At 35.8% G+C, this 25,013-nt stretch overlaps 1 protein-coding gene across 1 annotated transcript in view; it reads left to right on the forward strand.

Moving 5' to 3' along the window:
* Nucleotides 1–25,013, forward strand: part of LOC140166783 (tolloid-like protein 2) — a 34,190-nt gene that overhangs the window by 8,128 nt on the left and 1,049 nt on the right. Inside the window, exons 2-8 of the mRNA XM_072190274.1 lie at nt 17,455–17,817; nt 18,944–19,051; nt 19,645–19,758; nt 20,033–20,386; nt 20,723–20,842; nt 24,073–24,435; nt 24,879–24,992. Of these exons, the coding sequence (XP_072046375.1) occupies nt 17,455–17,817; nt 18,944–19,051; nt 19,645–19,758; nt 20,033–20,386; nt 20,723–20,842; nt 24,073–24,435; nt 24,879–24,992 (1,536 nt within the window). The remainder of the gene's footprint in view (nt 1–17,454; nt 17,818–18,943; nt 19,052–19,644; nt 19,759–20,032; nt 20,387–20,722; nt 20,843–24,072; nt 24,436–24,878; nt 24,993–25,013) is intronic.

Below are 25,013 nucleotides of genomic sequence, written 5' to 3' on the forward strand. Positions count from 1 at the left end.
GATAATTGTTTTTCTAACATACACTCCTCAAAAGAATTAAAGGATAAGTTGAATATAATCAGCATTTTTGAAAACATAGGATATGATGATAATATTATTGATAATTGTGCTTGATCTTTTATTACATAACTTTTTCCATAAGTTGTAGATAAAATTCACTCATTACAAATATCCGCTATCACCCACATCTTGAGGGGAGGGGGAAAATAGAGGCTAAAATTTCGATTTTGAAGCCATTTTTCAAACGTCACCACGGTCAAGGTCAAGTCACATTTCGAGATGGGTTTGTGTATGTGATGTGTGTTTGGGTCTATACGTTACATTCGTGGGTATAAGATGCCCTCAGTGTATCCTCGGGGAGTCATTAATGTAACCGCACAAAATCTGTAACAGATTTTTTTATAATATAAAGGGGATAGGGCATCATGGGGAATACCCACAGGAAGTGTTGTAATTTGACAGAATGGTCTATTAATAGATCATGGGTTTTGGATGAGTGTAAAGGTGAAAGCAACTGAGTTTGCTCTTGGCAGAATATGAAGAGAGTTTGTAAGTTTTCCATGTGTTGGTCGTCATGCTTCAAAAAGAGGTAATTTGTATAGCTAATAATGTGCTTTTTTTAATACAGCAACGAAGGGGATTTTGAGAGACTTGCTGGAGTCTGGATTATAAAGCAACACATCTGTCAATCAAGTGGAGCAGTGCAGAAAGAAGCCTGTTTCCTGGAAAAGGAGTTTAAGTGCTTGGAGAACTGCGCAAAGAGTTTTGTTTGGAGAACTGCGCGGGAGTTAAGTGTTTGGAGAACTGCGCAAGGTGTTGAACATGTTTGGAGAAAAGTGCAAGGGGTTAAGTGTTTGGAGAATTGCGCAAGAAGTTAAGTGTTTGGAGAACTGCGCAAGGAGTTAAGTTAAGTGTTTGGAGAAAGCAGCACCATTTCTGTGCGATGATTTTATACGCAAAGTACAGTAGATTTCGCTGAACAGCAATTATTTGCAGGACACGTGAATAAGGAGATACACATCAGCCATCCAGAACATTGCAATAGAACTCTATGATAACCAAGATGAAGACTGCCGGCTAAGTAGTATTTAGTTAAAAGAGTGGTTATATTTGATTATATTGTATGTGCATTCGTTGTCACGTATCAAGTATATTTTACTTTCAATAAAAGACTTAAATTTGGTTAACTTAAGCAAACAGTGTATTTTTGTTATGCATTCGTGTGAATTCGGGTAAAAGGTAATTTTGGCCTTGAGTCATTACGGCTCAACAATAAATCTAAATATAGGATATTCGAAAAAGGATTATGGAACCCTTTTTCTAAGCATTACTCGTTGATGGTCGATAAACGTCCCAATAAATCGGACTTAGTCACCGGTCAGTTCTACAGCATAGATATCCATGGCTAACGATGGTTAACTGTGGAAACATGTTAAAGGACATCAAGAAAATTTTCTAAGTTATTTATTTTGAGCTCTTTCGAGACGAGTAATGGATATATTCTGTAGATTTAGGTTTTGTCTGTGACTGCTAATGTGAGGCCGTCGTAGGTCGTACGGGGCTCAAATTCGGTGGGTGGGTGTAGTTCTGTCCTGGCAAGAAGAAGTTTATGTTCGTTAAGTCATCCGACCCCGGGACCCCCTCCAAGGGGCCATTTGAGGTCAAATGACTAAAAACTGCCATATGGGCATGAAACTAGGTCCTACGGGACTCAAACTCGGTGGGTGGGTGTAGTTCTGTCCTGGCAAGAAGATGTTCATGTTCGTTAAGTCATCCGACCCCGGGGCCCCCTCCCAGGGGTCATTTGAGGTAAAATGACTAAAAACTGTCATATGGGCATGAAACTAGGTCGTACGGGGCTCAAACTCGATGGGTGGGTGTAGTTCTGTTCGTTTTAAAGTCATCTGACACCGGGGTCCGCTCCCAGGGGTCATCTGAGGTCAAATTACTAAAAAGTGTCGTATGGGCATGAAACTTGGTAGGTACAGTCAACATTTAAAACAACATTTTTGAAGGTCATTTTGGGGTCATCCAAGGTCACCACAGGTCATCTGAGGTCAAATTAGTAAAAACTCATATATGGGCATGAAACTTGGTGGGTACAGTCAACATTTAGAGTTATAAGTTTAGATCATTTTGGGGTCATCCAAGGTCACCCAGTGGTCATCTGAGGTCAAATTACTAAAAACTGTCGTATGGGCATGAAACTCGGTGGGTACAGTCAACATTTAGAGCCAAATTTTTGGAAGGTCATTTTGGGGTCGCCAGGGGTCATCTGAGGACAAATTAGTACAAACTGTCATATGGACATGTCACCATCAGCCTGGTAATCGCGCCCAGCCGAGAACCGCCAAATATGGTAACCGCCTAGTCTATTTTAAAACTGATGCATCAATGACTATGTTCATCATGTCATTATTGTATCATTCTCACATACATTAGGAAATGAATTTGGAGAATAGAGGCCTTGCATGTGACATATCATCCCGTAAATATGGCGGACTACTCAAATGCATTCAACAAAAGCATGATTGCAATCAAATAGGTTGATGACAACATTTGATTGAATGGACTGCACTCCGCCATAACTACGGTGAAGGACACCGGCTCAAATCCTTTGTTTGGAGCCAATCGATAATTTCATGCAGGGCCTCTATACTTTTTGTTAATAAAATACTATGCTAACCTCACACTCCAGTAATTTCAGATCATTGAGCTCAGTAATACATCAAAGAATGTCTTCCAATTCATGAAAACAAATAGATAATCTGCATATCGGATTAAAAGCTTGAGGCATTTCAATTGAATACCTGAGTGGAAGAAGGGCCCAACTCCAATTTTTTACAAAAATGAGTTAGACCCAGCATTTTATTGCCAACAGATTGTTCTTCCTTGTGTGTGAAAGATGAGCCAAAATCAACTCTCCAAATAGTCTTTCAAGTACACTTAATCATGGTTTTCATGGAAGAAAGGCCCAACTCCATGGAGTTGGGCCCTTTTTCCACAAATATTGGGTTAAAGAGGAATTTTGTTCATCCATGAAATCTGCTTTTCACTACAATAAACTTTCTTGACATGCTTCTACTTGTGTAATTAATGGATAATTGCCAAATTTCTGTAGCTATTTATAACACATCTGCTTACGGAACTGGCACTTGCAGTATATTAGTGGAAGAAGGGCCCAACTCCAGCTCGTTTTAAGACCTGTACCGTTGCCATGGAAACATCATATTTAATTTTGAATGTATGAAATATTGTATATTCATGTATTAAAGGTCTCCTGAAGATGAAAACATTCTGCCTATAAAACTTTTCCAAATATTAAGTTTTTTCTTAATATCTCAGAAACAGTTTTGATGGAGTTGGGCCCTTCTTCCACTCAGGTATTCAATTGCAAGGCCCATTACTTATACACCAACAACAACATAGGCCTACAAGTGTATATAATGTAGCATGTGCACACATTATCATGTTGTGGATGGTGAATCAAGCTGCAGTGCCTACCCATTCCCAAATAAATGCAGTGACCAACCGGTGTTCACTCATGATTGACGTACTGATCATTATGTATGATTTAAACTCATAGGTTTTGGCAATTTGGGAGGGGGGTGGGTTCAAAAATGACCCCATAGGATTATACGGGGTAAAAATTTCAAATTGCTCAAATACCCCTTTCAAATATATCAAATTATTTAAATAAATGAATGAATGAATGAATGAATGAATGAATGAATGAATGAATGAATGAATGAATGAATGAATGAATGAATAAATAAATAAATGAAAAAAAATAATAATAACCATTGCTGGCAGGCGGATTCGAACCAACGATATTGACATTACAAGTCTGATGCTCTAACACTGAGCTATGCCATCATCTAGTAATGAGGGTCAAGTTTTTAGCGTATACAGTGTTTGTCTGTGAAAATGCCGCCTTGTGAAATAAATAAATATAAAGTCTCAATTTTTAATTTAAATTTATTTGATAATTTTCTAACCTATATTTTCTTTAGAGCAGGGACAAATATTTCCCCTTTTATCCAATTTGGCCGCTAAATAAGAATCTACTTCTTTTATTACTGATTTAATTCCGCGATTTGTTCCATTCAGCAATATCAAAGATTAATGTCAATCATATCACGACAGATATTTAGTTGGCTTAGTGGTTTTGCACAGTGCTTTTTAACCGGGAGGTACCGAGATCGATTCCCACCTCTGCCTGCATTTTTTTTTTCAAGACTGGGAAATAATAACCTGACATTCGCCGCTGACATTCGTACTGCAGAAGCGGAGTTGTAACTTGTTAAACTTTGCTCCTTCCGTAAAAGGGTACATTATTTTGGCACTACATTATTTCTTTTTTTCCACATTGCTGGTAGGCCCCTATTAAATATCAAATGGTCATAATTGGCGGTCACTTCAAATCATCGCCAACTGAACGAGGTTCAGGAATGTACTCTCATTGTTAATTGTTGGTTAATCCACCACTTGAACAGGACTTAACCAAAGCAAACAAAGACTTAAGCTTTTTACGAATGCTATACATAAGTATAAGCTTATTATCCTCTTCAACAATAGGATTAAAGATTGGTGCTTGACTGGAATTACGTGCTAGTGTCATTGGTTATTGTTAAAAGGCAATAAGGTGTGTAATTGCAATATTTCCTCTGAATAGGAAAGACTCTCTACATCGAACCATGGATGCTGGTGGTTCGAATTAAGCCCGATCCTGACTCCACTTCGCAGCGGTATGCGATGCTGCGATGCTTTTCAAACATCTCAGCATCCCGCGATGAAATTAAAATGTACAGGTGGAGTCAGTATCGGGCTTTAGGAATAAAAACTCAATTCGAAATGATGCGCTTGAGAATTCAACAATATAAATAATGGTAGCTCTATTATAATACACATTAATGATAAAATTCCAAAATATAATACGTTTTCTGTCTTTGCTTGTCACGTGGTAGCGATTATATTTTTAAATAAGTTTCAAATTAAATAACAACAAGACAAGTGGTCGAGTTGTCTAAGGCGCTAGGCTCATAGAGTACTAAGCGTTGCGCCGTGAGTTCGAACCCGCCTCTGCCAAACTTTAAAAAAGTAAATTAAAATTTGACTTTTTTAATTTCATATTTGGGAAATGTGACTGGGAGAATTTATGTATGGTGTGGAGTGGTGTGATAGGGCATGTACTTTAACTGGCCGGCGCGGTCCGGTGACTAAGTCTTTATTGGGCGTTTTATCGGCAGTCAACGAGTAATGGAGTGGTTTTCCTCACGGTGGTTTTGCCATTTGCCCGATGCACTGTCACCCGCCTGGTGCTTTCACGTTTTTGCGGAAAAGTTTGTAGTAATGTAGGAAAATATAATTATATTTGCAAAAATATAATTTGATATTAAATGGTAAGATTGTATCAAGAATAAGTAGGGTAGCGTTGTTTGTAAGTATTTGTTATATTTCAGATTCTTATATTAGATTACAATTTACGTGGCGAAACAGGATATGGTCGCCAGGCTTCGTTTGTAAATAGGTAATTAATTTTCTTTATGGCTATCATTAAATATGGCGTTTACATTTTTTGACTAAATACAAAAGGCCCCATATATAAATCTAGGTCACATTTACCTACCCAATATATAATTATAGATCAATAATTGGTTTTTCCTTCAGTCCCATCTCACAATATTTTTACAAGTTTGGACAGTTAATGTAATTAACCATCTGTTCTTTCAAATATATAATATTTATAACCATAATGTAATAATTAGCATAAATAGCACTATAGAAGAACCTAACTAGACAACCAAAAACCTACTTTCGAATGTCCTGATATAAAATCCGTCATGATATATACTGTTGCGTGTAGGTACCTCCAATGTGCTCTTTGTTGGGGGTTGGGAGGTTCAACATCCAAATGAGTTGGTTTGCTAGCTCAACCCCCTTAAATTCAACCCCAAAGAAAATTTCAACCCAAAGCATAATATTTCACCCCCCCCTTCTATAGCGGAAAATTAAAAATTGGCCTCTTAAACCCAAAAATTTGCCTTTATTTTGGGCAAAAAGAGGACAATTTATAATTGGCTTGGTAAACACAAAATTTCAACTTAATTTTGGGCTAAAGTAGTGAACAGTTGCAATTTTCATTCTTCTCGAGCAATTATCACAGTTGACCATAATGATAACCGCCGGGATTTTTTCTATTAATTTTCTTTGCCCCCACAGATAACTAACCCTGATACGTCACTGAACATGTAAAATACTAGACTCCCTAAAAAAGATTTTTACCAAGACCGCACTAAGCAACGCTCTGCAGGGTCTATTGTTCTATTGTTTCGGATTAGAGCACTGACATATTGGAAAATGTTGCCAATCAATATTCATGAGAGTGTACATTCAACGTCCAGTTTGCGAAATTGGGTGAGTTGTGTTTGGTAGGTGTGAAATACATCTGACTGGGCGTTTTAATTACGTAACGAATAAAGGCATTGACATCATCGAATGGCTGCCCAGTGCTGTTATGTGTTTAGTTATTTGGGTACGCCAATATCTCTATACCAATCTCCTTCTTAAAATAAAATTAAATGGAAATTTCTTAAAAACAACCTTTATAGGCCTATACTTATACTTACATGTATACGTATAGCGATTACCATTATAGTGTAATATAGATATATGGACTGGACATGGCAGCCTTCAAACATTCTAATGTGTAATCGATCAGCAAGAGCATTCAATTTATTTAAATGAAACGCCTAACGTCAGGTGGGTGGTCAAGATGATTGCATCGACAGCTAAAGCCTCCTTATATACTTCAGACCCACACAAGCACACATTTGGGATACGTGAGTACAATGGTACCACTTTACACATGACTGCCCTTACACATGACTGTAATGTGGATACTCGCCTGTTGTGTAGAGCGTTAATATGATGCCGGATCAGTGACCAATTTAATGGCGGAACCCCTTTATTCGAAACAATGGTACCACTTTTATGAATAGCCTGTCGCAACTTCTAATCGGCATCAAACGAACAAAAGATTATATAATCTATTGCGACTCTATTTCTATTTGAAAGCTCTTTGGCACTAAGTACCTCTGAATCAACCTAGTTACTTTGTGACTATATTACAATTTAGTAAAGAGCTCTTTATTAAATGCAGATAAATGATGATATATTGTGGTAATATTTGAGGTATGTTTGCAAGTGCTCTATGCATGTTTTAAACAGACTAATTGTGTAGGTCAAAGGACACTGATCAATACGTCTTTTGTTTGAAGCTAATCGGACATACGGTTTTTTAATACACACATTTTAAATTTCTTTGTATTGTATTGTTTTTTATCAATAATCAAAACAATGCATAAACGTTCATAACATTTTTATCTTATAGAATATTAATTTCAAACTTGGTGTCAAAGTGTTCCTAATGACTTCCAGATAATTTATGCATAATTAATTAGCTAGCTAACCTAATGTGCATGATTAATTAGCTAATTATGCAAATTAGCGTATTAATTATGCAAATATGCAAAATAGAGAGCGGCTAGACTATGGTATATTATAACATAATGTGGCCATACACCACGAATAAGCTTTCAGTTGGCAAATTGTATTCTGAGTTACAGTGTAAAATGTGCATGAAGGTCGTATTCACAGGTACCTCAATTTGGTGCGACATGTATCTCATTTTGATAGCGCCAGTCAAACACATTTTAAACCAATCAATAATCCTATTGCTGAAGAGGAAAATAAACTTCTACCTCCTAAATAGCTCTAGTTAGTTTGCTTTAGCTAAATCCTGTCTATTTTGTCTAGGTATGTATAGCCAACAATTAACAATGAAAGGACATTCCTGAACCTCGTTGACTTGGGATGATTTGAAATGACCGCCAATTATGGCTGTTTGATATTTATTACCCGCAATGTGAAAAAAGAGACACTGGTATAACCGAAAAATGTACCATTTTGTTGAAGGAGCAGAGTTCAACAAACAGAACTCCACTTCTGGATATCGTTTGAAGTCAAATGATATATCATTTTAAAGCTTATGATATATTTTCTAAACACGAAATAAAACTAAATTTACCGGGCAGACTTTACAGCTCATTCGTAGTGTACGGTCACTTATAGGAAACGCTTTGACCACGTTTCAAGGCAAATGTCTGCAAAATGAAAGTATATAATATTGGCAAAAATTACATATTAACGAAGCTTTTTACTGATTATAGTTCATTATATATATTGTATATTAAGCGCACGTGAGAAATTTCATATGACGGTCGTAGCAGTAACTTTATTGATGTTGATATTAAGAATATATTATATTGTATATTAAAATATATAAATTGGTGTATTATAGAAACCGTATTTCCGAATTGCTTCAAACAAAAGGCATATTGGTCAGTGTACTTTACTTAGACTGTGCTATAGTCGAATTTTGATAAAAAGACATGTTATTATTAATCATGATGAACGCATCCTATTGGAACTCAAAATTATACTGACGTGTATTATAATTAATAGTAAAATGGTCATAAAGGGTTTATATAATTAGTGACAGTAAAAGTAAAGTATACTTATGTTATTGAATGAAACATATCTTGCATAATGGCTCACTTTAATACTAAACAATTCTCTGATTTTGAAATCTAATAGTTTATTGAACGCGAAAGCCTGGGAAGCTAAGAAACAGAGTTCGGTGACCGAAAAGTTCAGATGTGAAATTCTATCAATTGCACACAAATTAATACAAATCAGAGTTTTATGCTAAAATGTAATAGCCAGAGTATACAAAATGGGCAAGTGGACTACGGAGAAGTCTATACTTTACCCTACTCAATTAATTTGTTTAAAATATGCTCAGAGAATTTACTAAAATATGCCTCTTACTTTCATGTTGAGTACATTAAGACGAATACGAGATGTTTTAAAGCTATTTAGACATGGCGCAGCTCAACTACATGCCACTAAAGAAGAGTCTAACCGGTTACAAATAAGCTACGAGTCTAAACCCGGTACTATTATCAGGATAATCTACACCGGGCCCCACTCTTACCAACTGAATGACACTTTGTTATCCATGTTTTAACGGTATAGTATATAGATTGCAAGCAGCCAATCAGGGCCTTCTGAATAATTACACACGCATGCTCAATAAAAACCACTCGAGGCTTTCATCTTTGCCTCTTTACTACCGGGAGATGTTTCCTGACTTTCATTGTCACACGATAAGTTGTTGGAAATATTTATGCTCGCAATTCGAAATATTTGAATCATATTCAGAATTCTGCAACAAGGTCTTACAGATACCAAAACCAAAAAATAAATACGACAAAATCCAGTATCAAGACGCAACGTTCAATACCATAGACACATGACTTACTATGCACCAGCACGGTTGATATTATGATTACGCTTCTTGTTTGAACGTTAAAGGTAAGTGTCTTGTCAGTTTTTGCGATAGTTAAATCATTTTATTTATTTATTTATGTATATATTTATTTATTCATTTGTAAATGTATTTATTTATTTATTTATTTGTTGTCATTTAATGTTGTCAATTATATTCAACTATAGAATTTGAGCCTTGTACCTCATTCACCAGAAACAAGTTGCTTTTAAGAAGATTTTTGTAGTGATGATAAAATAAACCAGAGACGAACTTCTCTAAATAAACAAAGATGAACTTGATATTTTCTGAAAACATGCCCGGCGGCAAGATCAAATCATTATATTGATCTATTTTATGCAGATTCAACATGGCAAATGCTTGGGTGTTGTGGATAGTTATTGGAATGACTATAGCGACCGTAGACGGAGAAGGTAGGAATTATTATGCTTAATTGTTCATTGTATTTGTCACCATGGTCATGTAAGCCCACTCTTTTATAATTTCCAATTTAATGTTCAATAAAATATACCCAGGCCGTTCCTACCCGGGGGTTGGAGAAAGTGAATTTTGCCACCCCCTTCAACAGCCCAAAATAATTGACCCAATGTTTTTTCGGTGGTTTTTGCCGCCTCCTACTTTTACCCCGGGGAGTCAGCGCCCCAAAGCCCCCCCCCCCCTTCCATATACGAGCATGGTCACATTTACATTCATATAATAGCTCATTGCTACCTCAAGGCCAAAGCGCGTGTGAAAAATGAACCGGATAATATACAGAAAAAGAGAGAAATTGAAAAAAAAAGCAAAAATCTTACAAATCATCATTTTGATTGAAATGTTTTAGATATTTTTCTTGAACATAGCGAGTCATATGTTCTGATCACAACATGTAGGTTTTTCCTTTAAGTGTATGCATGGTTTACCTATGCATGCTTGATGCATGCTGGAGAATATTAACCATTGTTAACCCAATGCCGAAGTAAGTAAGTGGCTCAACTGGATTTTGAGCAACTTCTGTCAATATCACTTTACATCTAATAAGCGAATAAAATGCACAGACAAGCATAGGATATGCATAAAAGAGATGTACCATGGTAATAAATCAGTCACATAGTTTGGATGTTGTTCGCTATTCAGTCATTATTTGAGAGATTTGCTGCAAAAAATCGTGTTGCAAGTAATTATAACATCCCGGCAAGCACAAAACGTTTTCGACATCATTCGCAAAAGGTTATAAAAGGTTGTCAGAAAACGTTTAAATGTCGGGTTATATAAAGGGTACATTAATGGTATAAAACGTTTTCATAACATTAAATAACATTTGTTGGTAATCTACTGCACAGCAAACACAAACGTTTTACAGAAAACATAAATGTCGGGTTATATAAAGGTTATAAAAACGTTTTAATAACATTCCAAAAACATTCTTGAAAACTTGGTACAAATCAATCTAAACAAAATGTTATTTGGTGTTGAAAAAAAAAAATAAAAAAAATGTTTGCCAAAATATTTACAATAACGTTTTTAAAATGTTTTCACGACCTTCATATAACCCGACAAATCCTATACAGCATTCGGATTGCCATAGCAGGTTCACTCACAATATTGGCAAGGATAATAACCATACACGCATATGCCTATTATACCTAGGTATTTAATTATTTATCTTATTTAAAACAATTAGCAATGCTAATTACAGTTTGTCAGCAGACAGCTGCCTGAGGCTGACTCGGTTGGCCTTAATTAATAAATATGGATAATCAGGATAAAATTAGTAAGTTTATAACTTAAGTCATGCTTCGATCCTTACTATTTTTCATGCGGCATTTATTAAAATGCTGTACAGCATTGCGGGTCAGCATAGCAATTTCGCTCACAATATAAACCGTATAACCATAGGCCTATTATATCTAGGCATGTAAAATATTGGCGGTAATTACAGCAGATCCTTTTAGTGATTACACTATGTGACAGATACTGGCCTGTGGTGTAAAAGGCAACAGTAATTGCCTAAACGTACACAAGATAATAAGAAGCTTGTTGGTTTTTTTTTTACATGCTGTTTACATATATCCCTTTTATCCTTGCAGCGTGGTAATTACAGCAGATCCTTTTAGTGATTACACTAGGTGACAGATACTGGCCTGTGGTGTAAAAGGCAACAGTAATTGCCTAAACGTACACAAGATAATAAGAAGCTTGTTGGCTGATTTTTACATGCTGTTTACATATATCCCTTTTATCCTTGCAGCGTGGTAATTACAGCAGATCCTTTTAGTGATTACACTAGATGACAGATACTGGCCGTGGTGTAAAAGGCAACAGTAATTGCCTAAACGTACACAAGATAATAAGAAGCTTGTTGGCTGATTTTTACATGCTGTTTACATATATCCCTTTTATCCTTGCAGCGTGGTAATTACAGCAGATCCTTTTAGTGATTACACTAGGTGACAGATACTGGCCTGTGGTGTAAAAGGCAACAGTAATTGCCTAAACGTACACAAGATGATAAGAAGCTTGTTGGCTGATTTTTACATGCTGTTTACATATATCCCTTTTATCCTTGCAGCGTGGTAATTACAGCAGATCCTTTTAGTGATTACACTAGGTGACAGATACTGGCCTGTGGTGTAAAAGGCAACAGTAATTGCAAGAAGCAAAAATCTTACAAATCATCATTTTGATTGAAATGTTTTTAGATATTTTTCTTGAACATAGCGAGTCATATGTTCTGATCACAACATGTAGGTTTTTCCTTTAAGTGTATGCATGGTTTACCTATGCATGCTTGATGCATGCTGGAGAATATTAACCATTGTTAACCCAATGCCGAAGTAAGTAAGTGGCTCAACTGGATTTTGAGCAACTTCTGTCAATATCACTTTACATCTAATAAGCGAATAAAATGCATAGACAAGCATAGGATATGCATAAAAGAGATGTACCATGGTAATAAATCAGCCACATAGTTTGGATGTTGTTCGCTATTCAGTCATTATTTGAGAGATTTGCTGCAAAAAATCATGTTGCAAGTAATTATAACATCCCAGCAAGCACAAAACGTTTTCGACATCATTCGCAAAAGGTTATAAAAGGTTGTCAGAAAACGTTTAAATGTCGGGTTTTATAAAGGGTACATTAATGGTATAAAACGTTTTCATAACATTAAATAACATTTGTTGGTAATCTACTGCACAGCAAACACAAACGTTTTACAGAAAACATTTAAATGTCGGGTTATATAAAGGTTATAAAAACGTTTTAATAACATTCCAAAAACATTCTTGAAAACTTGGTACAAATCCATCTGAACAAAATGTAATTTTGGGGTTGAAAAAATATTTTGCAAAAAATTTTGCCAAAAATATTTACAATAACGTTTTTAAAATGTTTTCACGACCTTCATATAACCCGACATTTAACTGTTATGAAAACGTTTTGTAAAAAACATTTTAAGAACATTTCTGTGTTTGCTGGGTGCAAATATTTTAACATAATGTTATTTAAGTGTTGACAAAATATTTGGCCAAAAATGATTGCAAAAAATAGTTTACAATGGCATTTCGAAAACGTTTTAAAACGATTTCATGACCTTTATATATCCCGACATTTTAATGTTATTAAAACGCATTTACCTAAACCAAAACCCAAAATATAACTTATTTAAAACGTTTTAAAAACGTTTTTGTGTTTGCCGGGATAATATTAAACATTATGTTCGTCTTCGGTTGCAGGGACCGTGTATCAAGGGACTGGATACAGTTTACACCCATTGCACTTTGCGAATTGTTGGTTGCTGGTTTGCAAGCACGTATAATACTACTGATCAATATATGCTGGTACAAATCCCAGAACAATTGCAACAGGCGCATGGCTTGTCTTTAAAGGGTAGATCTATTGCAAAAACAAATTTATCTCTATTCGAAGAGAATAATTATTACATTACAAGTTGACACTTGTTGCAATTTTTTTGTGCGTATTTCTACTGAAAAGGAGAAATTGTGTGGGTAAAGTTCAGCCTCGTACGTGTTCTTCCCCCGTTTGAAGCGTACGTGTTCTCCCCCGTTTGGCTGATGACGTAGGTAAATGAAGCGGGCACTTTATCATGCTCTCATCATACAATCACAATCACTGTTATATATATAGTTTGACATTAGCAACAATGAGTTGTACTATCACTTACCATAACAATGCTGCATAACAATATGCACACTATTGTTCTCATTACGGGAACAAAACTCACCAGTATTGTTACTATGCGTTTGCTTTGTAATATTTCATCCAACTGAAACTATAGCATTGCAATATACAGGGAAATCAGATACATTAGTTTGTGGACTTAACACGGTTTATATGCTAGTCTCAGATGAAATTCTAAGCTCAAATTATGTATTTAATTTTTAGGCCTAATATTTCTCATGATATTGATATACATAATGAATTGTAATATTACAATTGTCTGATATAATAAATTTTATTAAAAAAAAAAAAAGAAGCGGCTAAAAACCATTAAATTTGTAATACTTAATTTGGAATTTTTTTCTGTGAACAAAAACAGTATACGTTCTGTCCATTGAGAGCGTTTATAGTCCCTTTTCTCACAGCGGGCACATCTCATTTCATGACGTCGCCGTTTTTCTAGGCCAAATCTGTCTCGTTCGAAGGAACTCACCGCTTAAGTTGGTTTTTGCGGAATATCAATTTTAAACGTCTTATTTTCTCAAAAAAGGAGTCATTTTCATTATCCTCATAATATTAGCTTGCCAATGATATGATGTTGTCCGAGCAATAGATCTGCTCTTTAATAAAATTTTCTAGTCCCAACATAAACCATCAAAGAACATTATTTTAAGAATTTATTATTCAGTACTAATTTACAGTTAGAATTCCTCTTTTTTATTACCACTGTTTCAAAGATATTTCACTGCCTTTTCAATAACCAAGGTCCCGCCAATATTACCATATTTGTTACTTTGAAAGACATTTACCACACAAACCTGTTTTAAAGGGTCATTGTAGACTGTGGCCTATTTGGTTAGGGTACTCGCCTATAGTGCACGAGCTTCCAATCTCATGGGTGACCACACTGCCAGAGTATTGACTTCAGGGAAAAAGTCTGAGTTTAACAATTGTAGAATTGTGTAACGAACCATGAGAGTACCACGTCTCATACCTAATCATGTTTTTTACAGTCGGACAAAGAGAGAATAGACTGTTTACCCCGCGCTGTCCTTATCCGTCCTGGTTTGTTCATAGGGAGTTTTATACATGCTTACAGATTAACATTGCTATTTTGGTACTGCAGCTGAAGCAATGAAATTATGATTTTTTAAGTATTGTAGCTATAGATAGCCCTAACGGTTATATTGGTTGGTGTTTGACGTTCTAGCGTGACGATTTGAGCAGGACAGTAACAAAGGAAATAATGTACATTGTGAAATATATTTTGAAATAAAATAACATAAAGAACCCTAACATAAAGGATTATGCATCCATAATTGCTAGTTACGTTTGTAATTAAAAAAAAGTCCTTTAGTTACTTGTGAATTTGCAAATATCACCAAGCCACCATTAGATCCAAATATTTCATTAATATATCTTCGCTATTTCTGATAATATTACATTTTCTAATACTGTGTGCGATTTTATGTTCCTTACGTTAAATAACAGCAAATCGCAAGGTAACTAAACTGTGCTTGATTCCATGGGTAATAAAATGAATATTGAATCTGTTCATCTGGACTTACTATTTTTGATAGCGACAGTATCACGTCTCATCCAAGACACATCATCAGGCTGACTGATCAGAATGATGATGAACTATTGACCTGTGACACACTTGATGGTATGACGTCACAGGAGAGTCGCCGGGGTAGCTTTCTGAATGCTGTGTCGTAGGTCCTTGAAAGGGTGTGGCGCAGTCCCCCTCCTCTGTTGAGCGAAGGTTCCTCCCGCCGGATATGTATGGCATCCTTGACCCCTCTTTCAAACCACTTATGTTCTCTATCGAGCACTAGCACATCCATATCCTCAAATGAATGATTGGCAAATTTGAGGTGCCATACCATCAAGTGTGTCACAGGTCAATAGTTCATCATCTGATCTGTCAGCCTGATGATGCGTCTTGGATGAGACGCGATACTGTCGCTATCAAAAATCAAGTCCAGATGAACAGATTCAATATTCATTTTATTATGTTTATCCACCTGGATGACTGAGAATATTCGCAAATTGATTCCATGGGCGTTCGTAATGGGCTATTCCAGAAAATTGATGTACACCCCCTATAGAGAAGTTCGGATTTCCGGAATTTTTGTCCAGTCATAATTGTTGGAAATCCAGACATTTAAAATGTCCAAATGTCCAAATGCGAAAAAAATCCGGCAGAAAAATATTTCCAATCGGAAATCCTCAATTTGAGAGGCTCATTTTGGAAAATTCCGTGAGTTTTCATTCATTTTATTGCATTTTCAAGCTTTTTCCAGTAATATTGGCAACTGGAATTCCAATCGCTTTCAGAAAGCAAACTTGGAAATCCATATATTTATTTTATTGAAAATTACTCCTTTATAGGGGATGTGCACTTATTTTCTGGAATAACACAATAAGAGAAAGAGCCATGCAAAAACCACAAGTCCACAAACCTATGATCTGGAAACTTGGCGTAGCGTGCATCAGCCTATGGGGAGGGGGGGCAGTTGCGTAACCAGTGGGGGGAGGGTGCAGGGACAGAGTGCCCCTGACAAAATGAAAGAGAAAGGTTCCCCTCTGACAAAAAATGAAAGAGAAAGGAAAAGAAAAGGGGCAAGGAGCCCGTTTTTCACCAAAATTCACCCCGATCATAAAATAGAGTAGAATACAACAAAGTCGCGTACACAATAAAGCCCATTTCACCCCGATCATGAGCCAAAATAGTGTGATAAATATGTACCAATAAAGCTTATTAGGACAAAACAGTGTGAAAAATATGTCCCAATAGAGCTTATTTTGGATGCTCAAAGACCGCATGTACAGTCTCTTTAAAAAACACGGTATATGTATATATTCCACGATAATACCGGGTCAAAATGATGGCAACTGGGAAATAGTATTCGACTTTGCCCCCAAACATGATTGGGTGGGGGAAGTAACAGACCTCCTATTATTAGGGAAAAGCTTTGCCATTTTGTTCAATCCCATAATTTCAAGTTGTTATAACAATTACAATAAGGAATAGTTTGCAATACCTGAGATATTTTGTTGCCTAGGCAATAAAGTGAAACGGATCAATACCTAATCAGTGCGAAATTGGTTTTGACCTCTGCTGCTGTTACCTATGTAACAAAATGTCCTAGATCGTGCAAACTATTCTTTTTCTTGATTGCGATTACAAGACGAAAAATTTTAGACCATTTTTCGGAGGTCATTTTCTGTTTTGACACATGCGTAGCCCAAATGTTTACTAAAGTCGGTCCTTTTGATGTGTTATGACCTTCCGGCACGTCACGTACGTACGGTGTTATGAACAGCGTGTACGCGTTTGACTACTATTTTGATCGTAACAATTAAACGACGTACTTCGTCGTTTTATTCTAAAACTACAGCTTTGATTAGTTGGGTTAGTTAAGTTTAGTTTTAGTTTTACTAAAGTTCAGCCAATGTCCCAGTCAAACGAGTAATCTATGGCAAATACTACAAAATGGATGTTCTAAAGTCAAAATAAATTATTGTAAATCTGAACTTCTGTTCGCTAGGAAAACTTACGTGACCACTGTTAGAAGACGTTTTAAATCCTCTATCATGGACCTGTCTCATAACAGGATAACATGAATTTGTTCTTCTGGCTTTCTAAAGTAGAGATAGTTGAAATGCGAAGTTTTTTATTCAGATATCTTATTGTTGTTGTTATTATTGTTGTTATTGTTGTTGTTATCGTTGTTGTTGTTATTGTCGTTGTTATTGTTATTATTATTGTTGGTATTGCTAATGTTGTTGTTGTTGGTATTGTTATTAGTGGGTTTTTTTTTATTATTATATTATCAGTGTTGTTATTATTATTATTATCTTTGTTATTAATTCAGGTGTTTGTGGTACGGAAATGACTGATGTGGCTGTGGGTGAATCTTTCAACATAACAACGCCAAACTATCCGTATTTTTACCCTGATAATATCGACTGCACATGGACATTTGTTGCAATTGAATCTGCCGGCAGTTTTGCGATTCACTTCCTGGAGTTTGACACGCAGCAAGAATATGACCCATTATCAATTGGCAAATCAGATATGGTATCATACGATAACACTATCTATCAGTTCTCTGGTGTAGTACCGTCACATGTAGTTCTTGTCATCGAAGAACGCGCCGTGTGGTTAACATTTCACTCTGATATCATTGGAACTTTTACTGGAATTGACCTGGTGATTGAAAGAATTCAAAACTCTGGTGAGTATATTTGAATATATCAATGGTTCATTCGCCTTTTCTCGTCAGTACAACGACCTTTGGAGAAGATGCACTACGTTGTTGTATTGCCCTAAGCGCAGTTATTGTACAGTCTCAAAACTACCTTTTCAGCAATGATTAGAATCTATTACGAGGGACACGTAATGAAGATAATTTGAGTTGTTTTTCTTTTTTTAATTATTTAGCTCTTTGCCTTGGGCTCTTTGCATAATTACAATCATTCTATTAAACCTGTTTGATGACCTGAAACATCAGAATAAGAAATGTAGAATATTCTCAGTTTACTAAAAGTAGTGGTATACAGATAAGATGTAAGCAAAATGTAGTTATATTATAAATTTTACTTCGAGGACTGTTAAATGGAATGTTAAAGTCATATTATAACATTTTCATACACAATTTATTTGCCATACAATGTTAGCATTTACTGTCAGATATATCTCCTTTTATTTTTGAGCCGAACAACTAAAGGCAAAGCAAAGAACATTGGAATTTACTACCAGCGCCGATGTCGCCAATACGTATCACTCTTTCGGTCATGTTATGGTACGATCCTTTGTCGTGTAGATAACCGTCCCGCACGCAATGTACGTACTGTGTTATGAACATCGTGTATGCATTCGACTAATAATTCCATCATAATAATAACGGTTCCAGCTTTTATTCGAAATCTCGGATATTGACAAAACTACAGCACCTCTAGAGTCTTGATTTTTGCAGGTTATTTGAAAATTTAAATAGCAGGTTAAAGTATAATATAATCGTGTAAAAAAGACTTTTGAAAAATATTGATGGCGTCCTCCTCAGCAAATGTTATAATATGGCTTTAAGAGGACTGTTAGATGTCAAAAATGTCAATTTTGAATATCTTGCCATACATGTTATATTATATCGCGAATTTCAAAAAATCCAAATCATTTGATATCAGAAGGATATTCCTGGATTTCAGAATGCAATTTGATGTGTCTGATGTGGTCCACCACAAAAAAATACTGTGCAAAGGTGGGTGACCGATTCCTTAACGTTTCACCTTGATTTTAAAGCCGTTTCATTATTTCAGTGACTCAACATACTGTCGTTTCGTTATTCTTCTTTTTTCATCTAGTTCCTTGTAAGGTCTCCAGCGTTATATGCAATACGGGTGATTCATGTATTGAAGAAATGCTTTTGTGTAGCCATTATCCGGTGTGTTTAAACACGACTCAGAACTGCGGTGGGTAGTTTTCACTTCAACCTGAATCTTACATCTATTAACTGTGTTCAGATTCAATTAACTATTACAGAATAAGGCTACTTTCTGACCGTGGACAATCAGAAGACCTATTAAGGTTCTAAATCAATTCTTTAGCTGGTTCTCTTGTTGAATTTAAACACAAAAAGCCTTACAGTAATAATTGACAAGAACATCTTAATAACAGTTTAATTTATATCATTATTTAATATGTTAGGAAAATAACAAAACAATTTGATTTGCGTCAGTGGTTGATAAATTGATTTACTAGTTAATTGATTAACTGAGTGAGTCCGTAAGCAAAACGTTTCTCTGAATTTTTATTTATACATAATTCAACTTGAGTCAATCAATCAATGTCAGACACTATTCTTTAATGATACCCAGGGTAGGGTGCTCAGAAAGCCAGGCGTTACCCTGATCGAAACTGGCTGCGAGGTTTTCTGCGAGTGCAGAATCGAAAAAAAAACCAGATTGTATATTCAATATTTTTTTCCGATTATGCACTCATTACAGACTAATAGATTGACAGTCAGTCGCTTCATTTAAGAATCAAGTTATTTTTTAATTACTAGATGTTTGCGATGAGATAGACTTTTCCTGTGTTACAAGTCCAGGCTGTGTTGATAAATCTCTCATATGTAATGGCATACGACATTGCTTAGATGGATCAGATGAATGGGAATGTCGTAAGTATCCATGATATTATGATATTGCTTTATATTGGAAATATTTTGCGCAGTGTGTCATCGCAATTAAGTTTTGAACAATTTGATAGTACTTATAATGTATTGGTACTTTTACAAAATAATTTCATCAGCAAATCAAAGGACCTTGATAATTGTCATAGTTTATTTACTATATGTACATAACACAATAAGTGACCAAAACAAGAATAACTCGCATGTAGTGCTAAAGGTTGGTAGATACACTTTTAAACTGAGGTGTGTTTTTCTTCTTCAGAAACATGTGGATCAGTTATCAATGACCTGGCAGTCATTGGCCCCATATATCTCACTACCCCTGGTTATCCATCCAACTATCCTCCAAACACGGATTGTACATGGGTTTTTACAGACACCACACCAGGCACATATATCATTACCATAGTGGACTTTGCTACAGAATGGGTTGACAATTTTATGGTTGGTTATGGAACGACAGTATCAACGGAAAGTCAAGGAGTTCGAATCTCGGTATGGTATTTTCCTAAAACTATTGTCGTCGAGGAGATGGATATGTGGGTGCGGTTCGCTTCAAATGGTGCGGTTGAATTTAGCGGGTTCCTAGTTGAAGTGGCGAGGGAGCATGAACAGGGTAAGAATATCTGACGTTGTCTTAAACCTAACTCACATATTGTGCCAAAAATTCCGTATTGGTATTTAGTTGTTAAAGCGTACATACTAAATCAAACCCTATGTCGATAAGATATAATGTCGATGGCATTCATTATTCTAGACCAATCAGACATATCTTAAAATCACGTGACGTATACTACTAATTGTTTTCAAAACCAGACCATCGTTATATAAAATGCAACAATTACCAAAATAAGGATTTCATGTAAACAAATTACGATTAAAATGTAGAGAGGTTTACACCAAATAGGTTTACCCATTTCTAAGAACCAGTCATATTTTGCCTCCCTAACAGTGACATGCTTACCTAACGAGTTTGAATGTGCTACTGGATATGGATGTTTAGACCCGGCTTTGTACTGTAATGTAGCTGGTGAATGCATGGACCGATCCGATGAAAACGTCGATATATGTAGTAAGAAAACCTTTCAAATGCATTATTTTCTATCTGTCTGTTCATGTGTTTGTTTGCTCGTCTGTTAGTATGTACATCATATGTTATTGTAAATACATAATGATCACAATAGTGAACCTTTAATTTTAAGTTGTTATAGTAGTATATTTATAATTATTATTTATGCGTTTTTACATTTGATGAAAAGTGGTCAAAAGTAATAATAGTCCAGCTACTTATCTTCCAAACTGGGAACCATTATTCACTTTGTGACAAAAGCACGAGGGTCTCAACACATCATGAATACAGGGTCTAATGATGTAGGGTTATTTTGTGACCCCCATGAGGTTACATAGGGGTATAAACTTGAAAATGGTCCAATTTCAGGTCAATTTTCACGCTTTTGGTTGTACAGTGATTCAAAATTGAATCAAAACGGTGCAGCACTTGCGATTTAAAATGTTTCGAATATCTGGTAAGAGTTCCATTTGTACACCCATTTTCAGGTCAATTTTCACGCTTTTGGTTGTACAGTGATTCAAAATTGAATCAAAACGGTGCAGCACTTGCGATTTAAAATGTTTTCGAATATCTGGTAAGAGTTCCATTTGTACACCCAATTTCATGTCAATTTTCACGCTTTTGGTTGTACAGTGATTCAAAATTGAATCAAAACGGTGTAGCACTTGCGATTTAAAATGTTTTCGGTTAGGGTATATGAATGGGGAGGATCAATGTAGGATGATTTTTAGCGGGGTACATAATATGGAACTCTTTCCGACTATCTATCTCAGCAGATAAACCTGTCTGAGCATTACGTAGCCAGATGTTTCCAGTGGTATAAAAATCTCTACATTTTTTGAGAAAAGTGGGGGATGAAATGTCCCTTTGAAGATCATGACAATCTACACGTATTAACAGTGCTCAGTAAAACAATAGAAAGATGGGTTCATTTGTGCCCATTGTTGGATATTTTGTACACTTGGTAAATTATTATCTGAATTTTGATGAACATAAATGAAAGATAAACTCTCTCTGTATAGTCTCAGTCAATCTGACGAGTTCGACTAATTCCACTTGCGTGTTATAGTTTGAAAATGCCTGAAATGGGTTTCAGGAGAAAATATATAAAGTTAAACTTGTGAAAAGTCGAATTCTAGGCTTTAACTACGTTTAAAATTTAGATTTCCGTGAAACTATACCAATTACTGCCCTACATAATCTGATTACCCTTGACCATGGGCTTTTGATTAAAACGGAAGGAAATAGTGTTATGACCGGTTTAATCTACGGACCTGCGTAACCTGGTGGAGTATGCATACAGTCAGTCCCGAGGTATACAGATTTCGCCTCTCCGTGTTTTCAATTATACATGACTAGTTACCGAGTTTACCAACCACAGCAGTGTCATGAATATTCATAGCAGTTTCTGCAAATTGTGTAAATTTAAATTAGCTCCTAACAAATATCGTTATCAGAAGCAAAAAAACCTTGTTCAGGTTGGCTACTTAACAAATCAGAAAACACCATTTCAACGTATTTTCTGGCGGAAAAGATCTAGATACAATACGATGCCACATTGTTGCATAATTTGCTTCATTTAGTGGTCAAAATCTAGGTGTACCCTTCTAGAATGAAGAGTGCAAATAGATACATTTTTTATCTTGTATGAAATATACATACATTACTTTGAATTCCATGTAACAACAATGAATTTTATTTACGGAAAAGCCGTAGAGTGGTGACTACGTTTTATACTTCCCACATTGATGATTGCGTCTACGCCTAATAATATACTTATTTGTATTATTATGTTGATTGTACAGTGATTGAATCACTGTACAATCAAGGTATACAAAGAATTGGTTACATGTCAATGACTTCTATTTATTTGGTTAGTATGTTAAGGGATGGACCCTTTCATGCTTTTCTATTACGTAGGATCTTTACCCACAGGCATATGCCCGGGGCATGTGCCAATATTGCGTAACGCCAGAGGTGAACATATTTCTTTGACACCGAGTAGGATGTAATGGTTCGGTGACCGAGCGATCTAAGGCGTTGTGATTTCTTCGATGCTGTTCTGATCGTCGCTGGTACAAAACCTTGTTATTATTCCAACTTTTTTCTTGTGCTGCTTTATTTTTCCAGCGTATAGAAACAGATTTATATTTCTATCTGTATTATTTATTTGGCCATTTAACATACAGTTCTATGGGAAGATATAAAGTCATGATTTTTTTTTTTTTCGAACTTTTTGATTTTATGTCGAACTTTGCTCTGTTGACCTACAAAGACAACGAATTTGGCCGATACCATTTAGGTGCAAGTTGGGACATGTGTAAACATCACAAATGTGCAAAAAAAATCAGGTTTGAAAAATTTAAACCAATTTCATATTATATATTATGCTTATCCGGCTGTCTTTTTCCTGTGGATTACAATGTTCGGTTCAAACTTGTCCTTCGCAGACCACTGTTCAACAAAGTCCACTGTTGACTCGAAGTTATATATCCTGTGTGTACAAATCCTTGCACAGATAACAATTTCCAAAATGGTGCTACTGTCACCAATCACTCACTTTCATTTACCAGACTTATTGTTTCATATACCAGACTTCAGCAAGTCGACAGAAGAATATTATTTCCTTGGGGAGGATGAGCACTTTCGTGTATTCGAAATCGCTTTTGTTATTGCTGTATTAATAGTGCATTATCTTTCTTGATCCAAATCTGTCACGAGAAATTCTTGCTTCCCTCTTTTATACCAAAGTGGTAAAACTGGAAAAATCCCTTCACCTTATTATAGCCAAGGTGCAATACTATGATGACATTGAGACAAATGGGGATTTCCAAGATATGAATCAATCTTGACTGGATTGTTATGGCAACCGATGGGTGTTCCCCCTAAAAAGTAAAAACACACAAACGCTTGCATGAGTACGTGAAAGGGGGTTTCAACCTTTCTGTAAGTAGCTTCAAATTGTAAGCAAAGTTAAATGATCAAATTAAATTACTCAGGGTACGTCACAATATGACTTTTGGCTCTTGTCTTGGAAGCAGTGGTGATATGAGTGTGATGCATTGTGGGTGGAAAGCTGTGAAGCATAGTTGGCCGATATTTTTTGTAAGAGAAAATACACAAAGGCCTTTTTGAAGGTAATAATATGCATCATGTACATGTTGTGTGGTATAAATGGGACATATCTGATGATAACCATCCTCCTTATCTGATCATTTATCTTATTACAGTTTATTGTCCGAATACAACCATTTCACTAGAAAGCAACGAACTAGTTGACATCATATCTCCATTTTACCCTTCGTACTACCCACTCAGTGTCGATTGTTTCTGGCGCATCACGTCTCAGCAGCAAGGGGGCTTTATTGCTATTGAATTCCTTACTGTCAGTCTGTCGTACAGAAATGACTTCTTGACTATTGGTGTTGGACAAGAAATATTGGATTCCGCGATCATTTTCCGGCTTACGGGTACAGGAGGGCCAAGGTTTACGTCTGTCAATGATTCAACAATTTGGCTGCGATTAAAAACTGATCAATGGGGCCAACTGGAAATTGGCTTTTTCTTAAAGATTCAATGGCAAGAAACGTTTAGTAAGTTGGTTTTAGCAAGTGACAATTTTTATTGTCTCTCATATTTATCGTTGAGTTGATGCCTAAACGTAAATATTTGTTGATAATTATAAGTTTATTTTAAGTTGCTTTTATTAAAATACCTTGAATAACATTGCACCTGTAATTAATATTATCCAGCTTCAATGTCAACCATTTGACCGCGAAAACAACGAGCTCATTGACACATAATGTGATTATCATTTAGGCATTATAGAGCCTCATGCCTTGCAGAATACCCCATCCGCCTGGTTCGTTCTCCTTAGTATTGAGAATAAACTAAAAAAAGGAAAATGACATTTGGTAGACATTTAAGAATTGGGAGTGTATATCGTAACTGTTTAATAATGTATTAACTTTATAGAGATCTTCATGCGTGAATATATACCTTCCATTCCTTTGTTTTATCTTTGGCTACAAATTAGCACCATGTGATGAAGGCGAGTTTCTATGCGCTACTGGATATGGGTGTCTAGAAAACAAGTACGTATGTGACAGTATAGGACAGTGTCTCGATGCGTCTGACGAGGATGGTTGTGGTAAGTTTGAGACCACAAAAA

The sequence above is a fragment of the Amphiura filiformis genome, chromosome 12 (genome assembly GCF_039555335.1).
Source record: "Amphiura filiformis chromosome 12, Afil_fr2py, whole genome shotgun sequence".
NCBI classification, from domain to species: Eukaryota; Metazoa; Echinodermata; class Ophiuroidea; order Amphilepidida; family Amphiuridae; genus Amphiura; species Amphiura filiformis.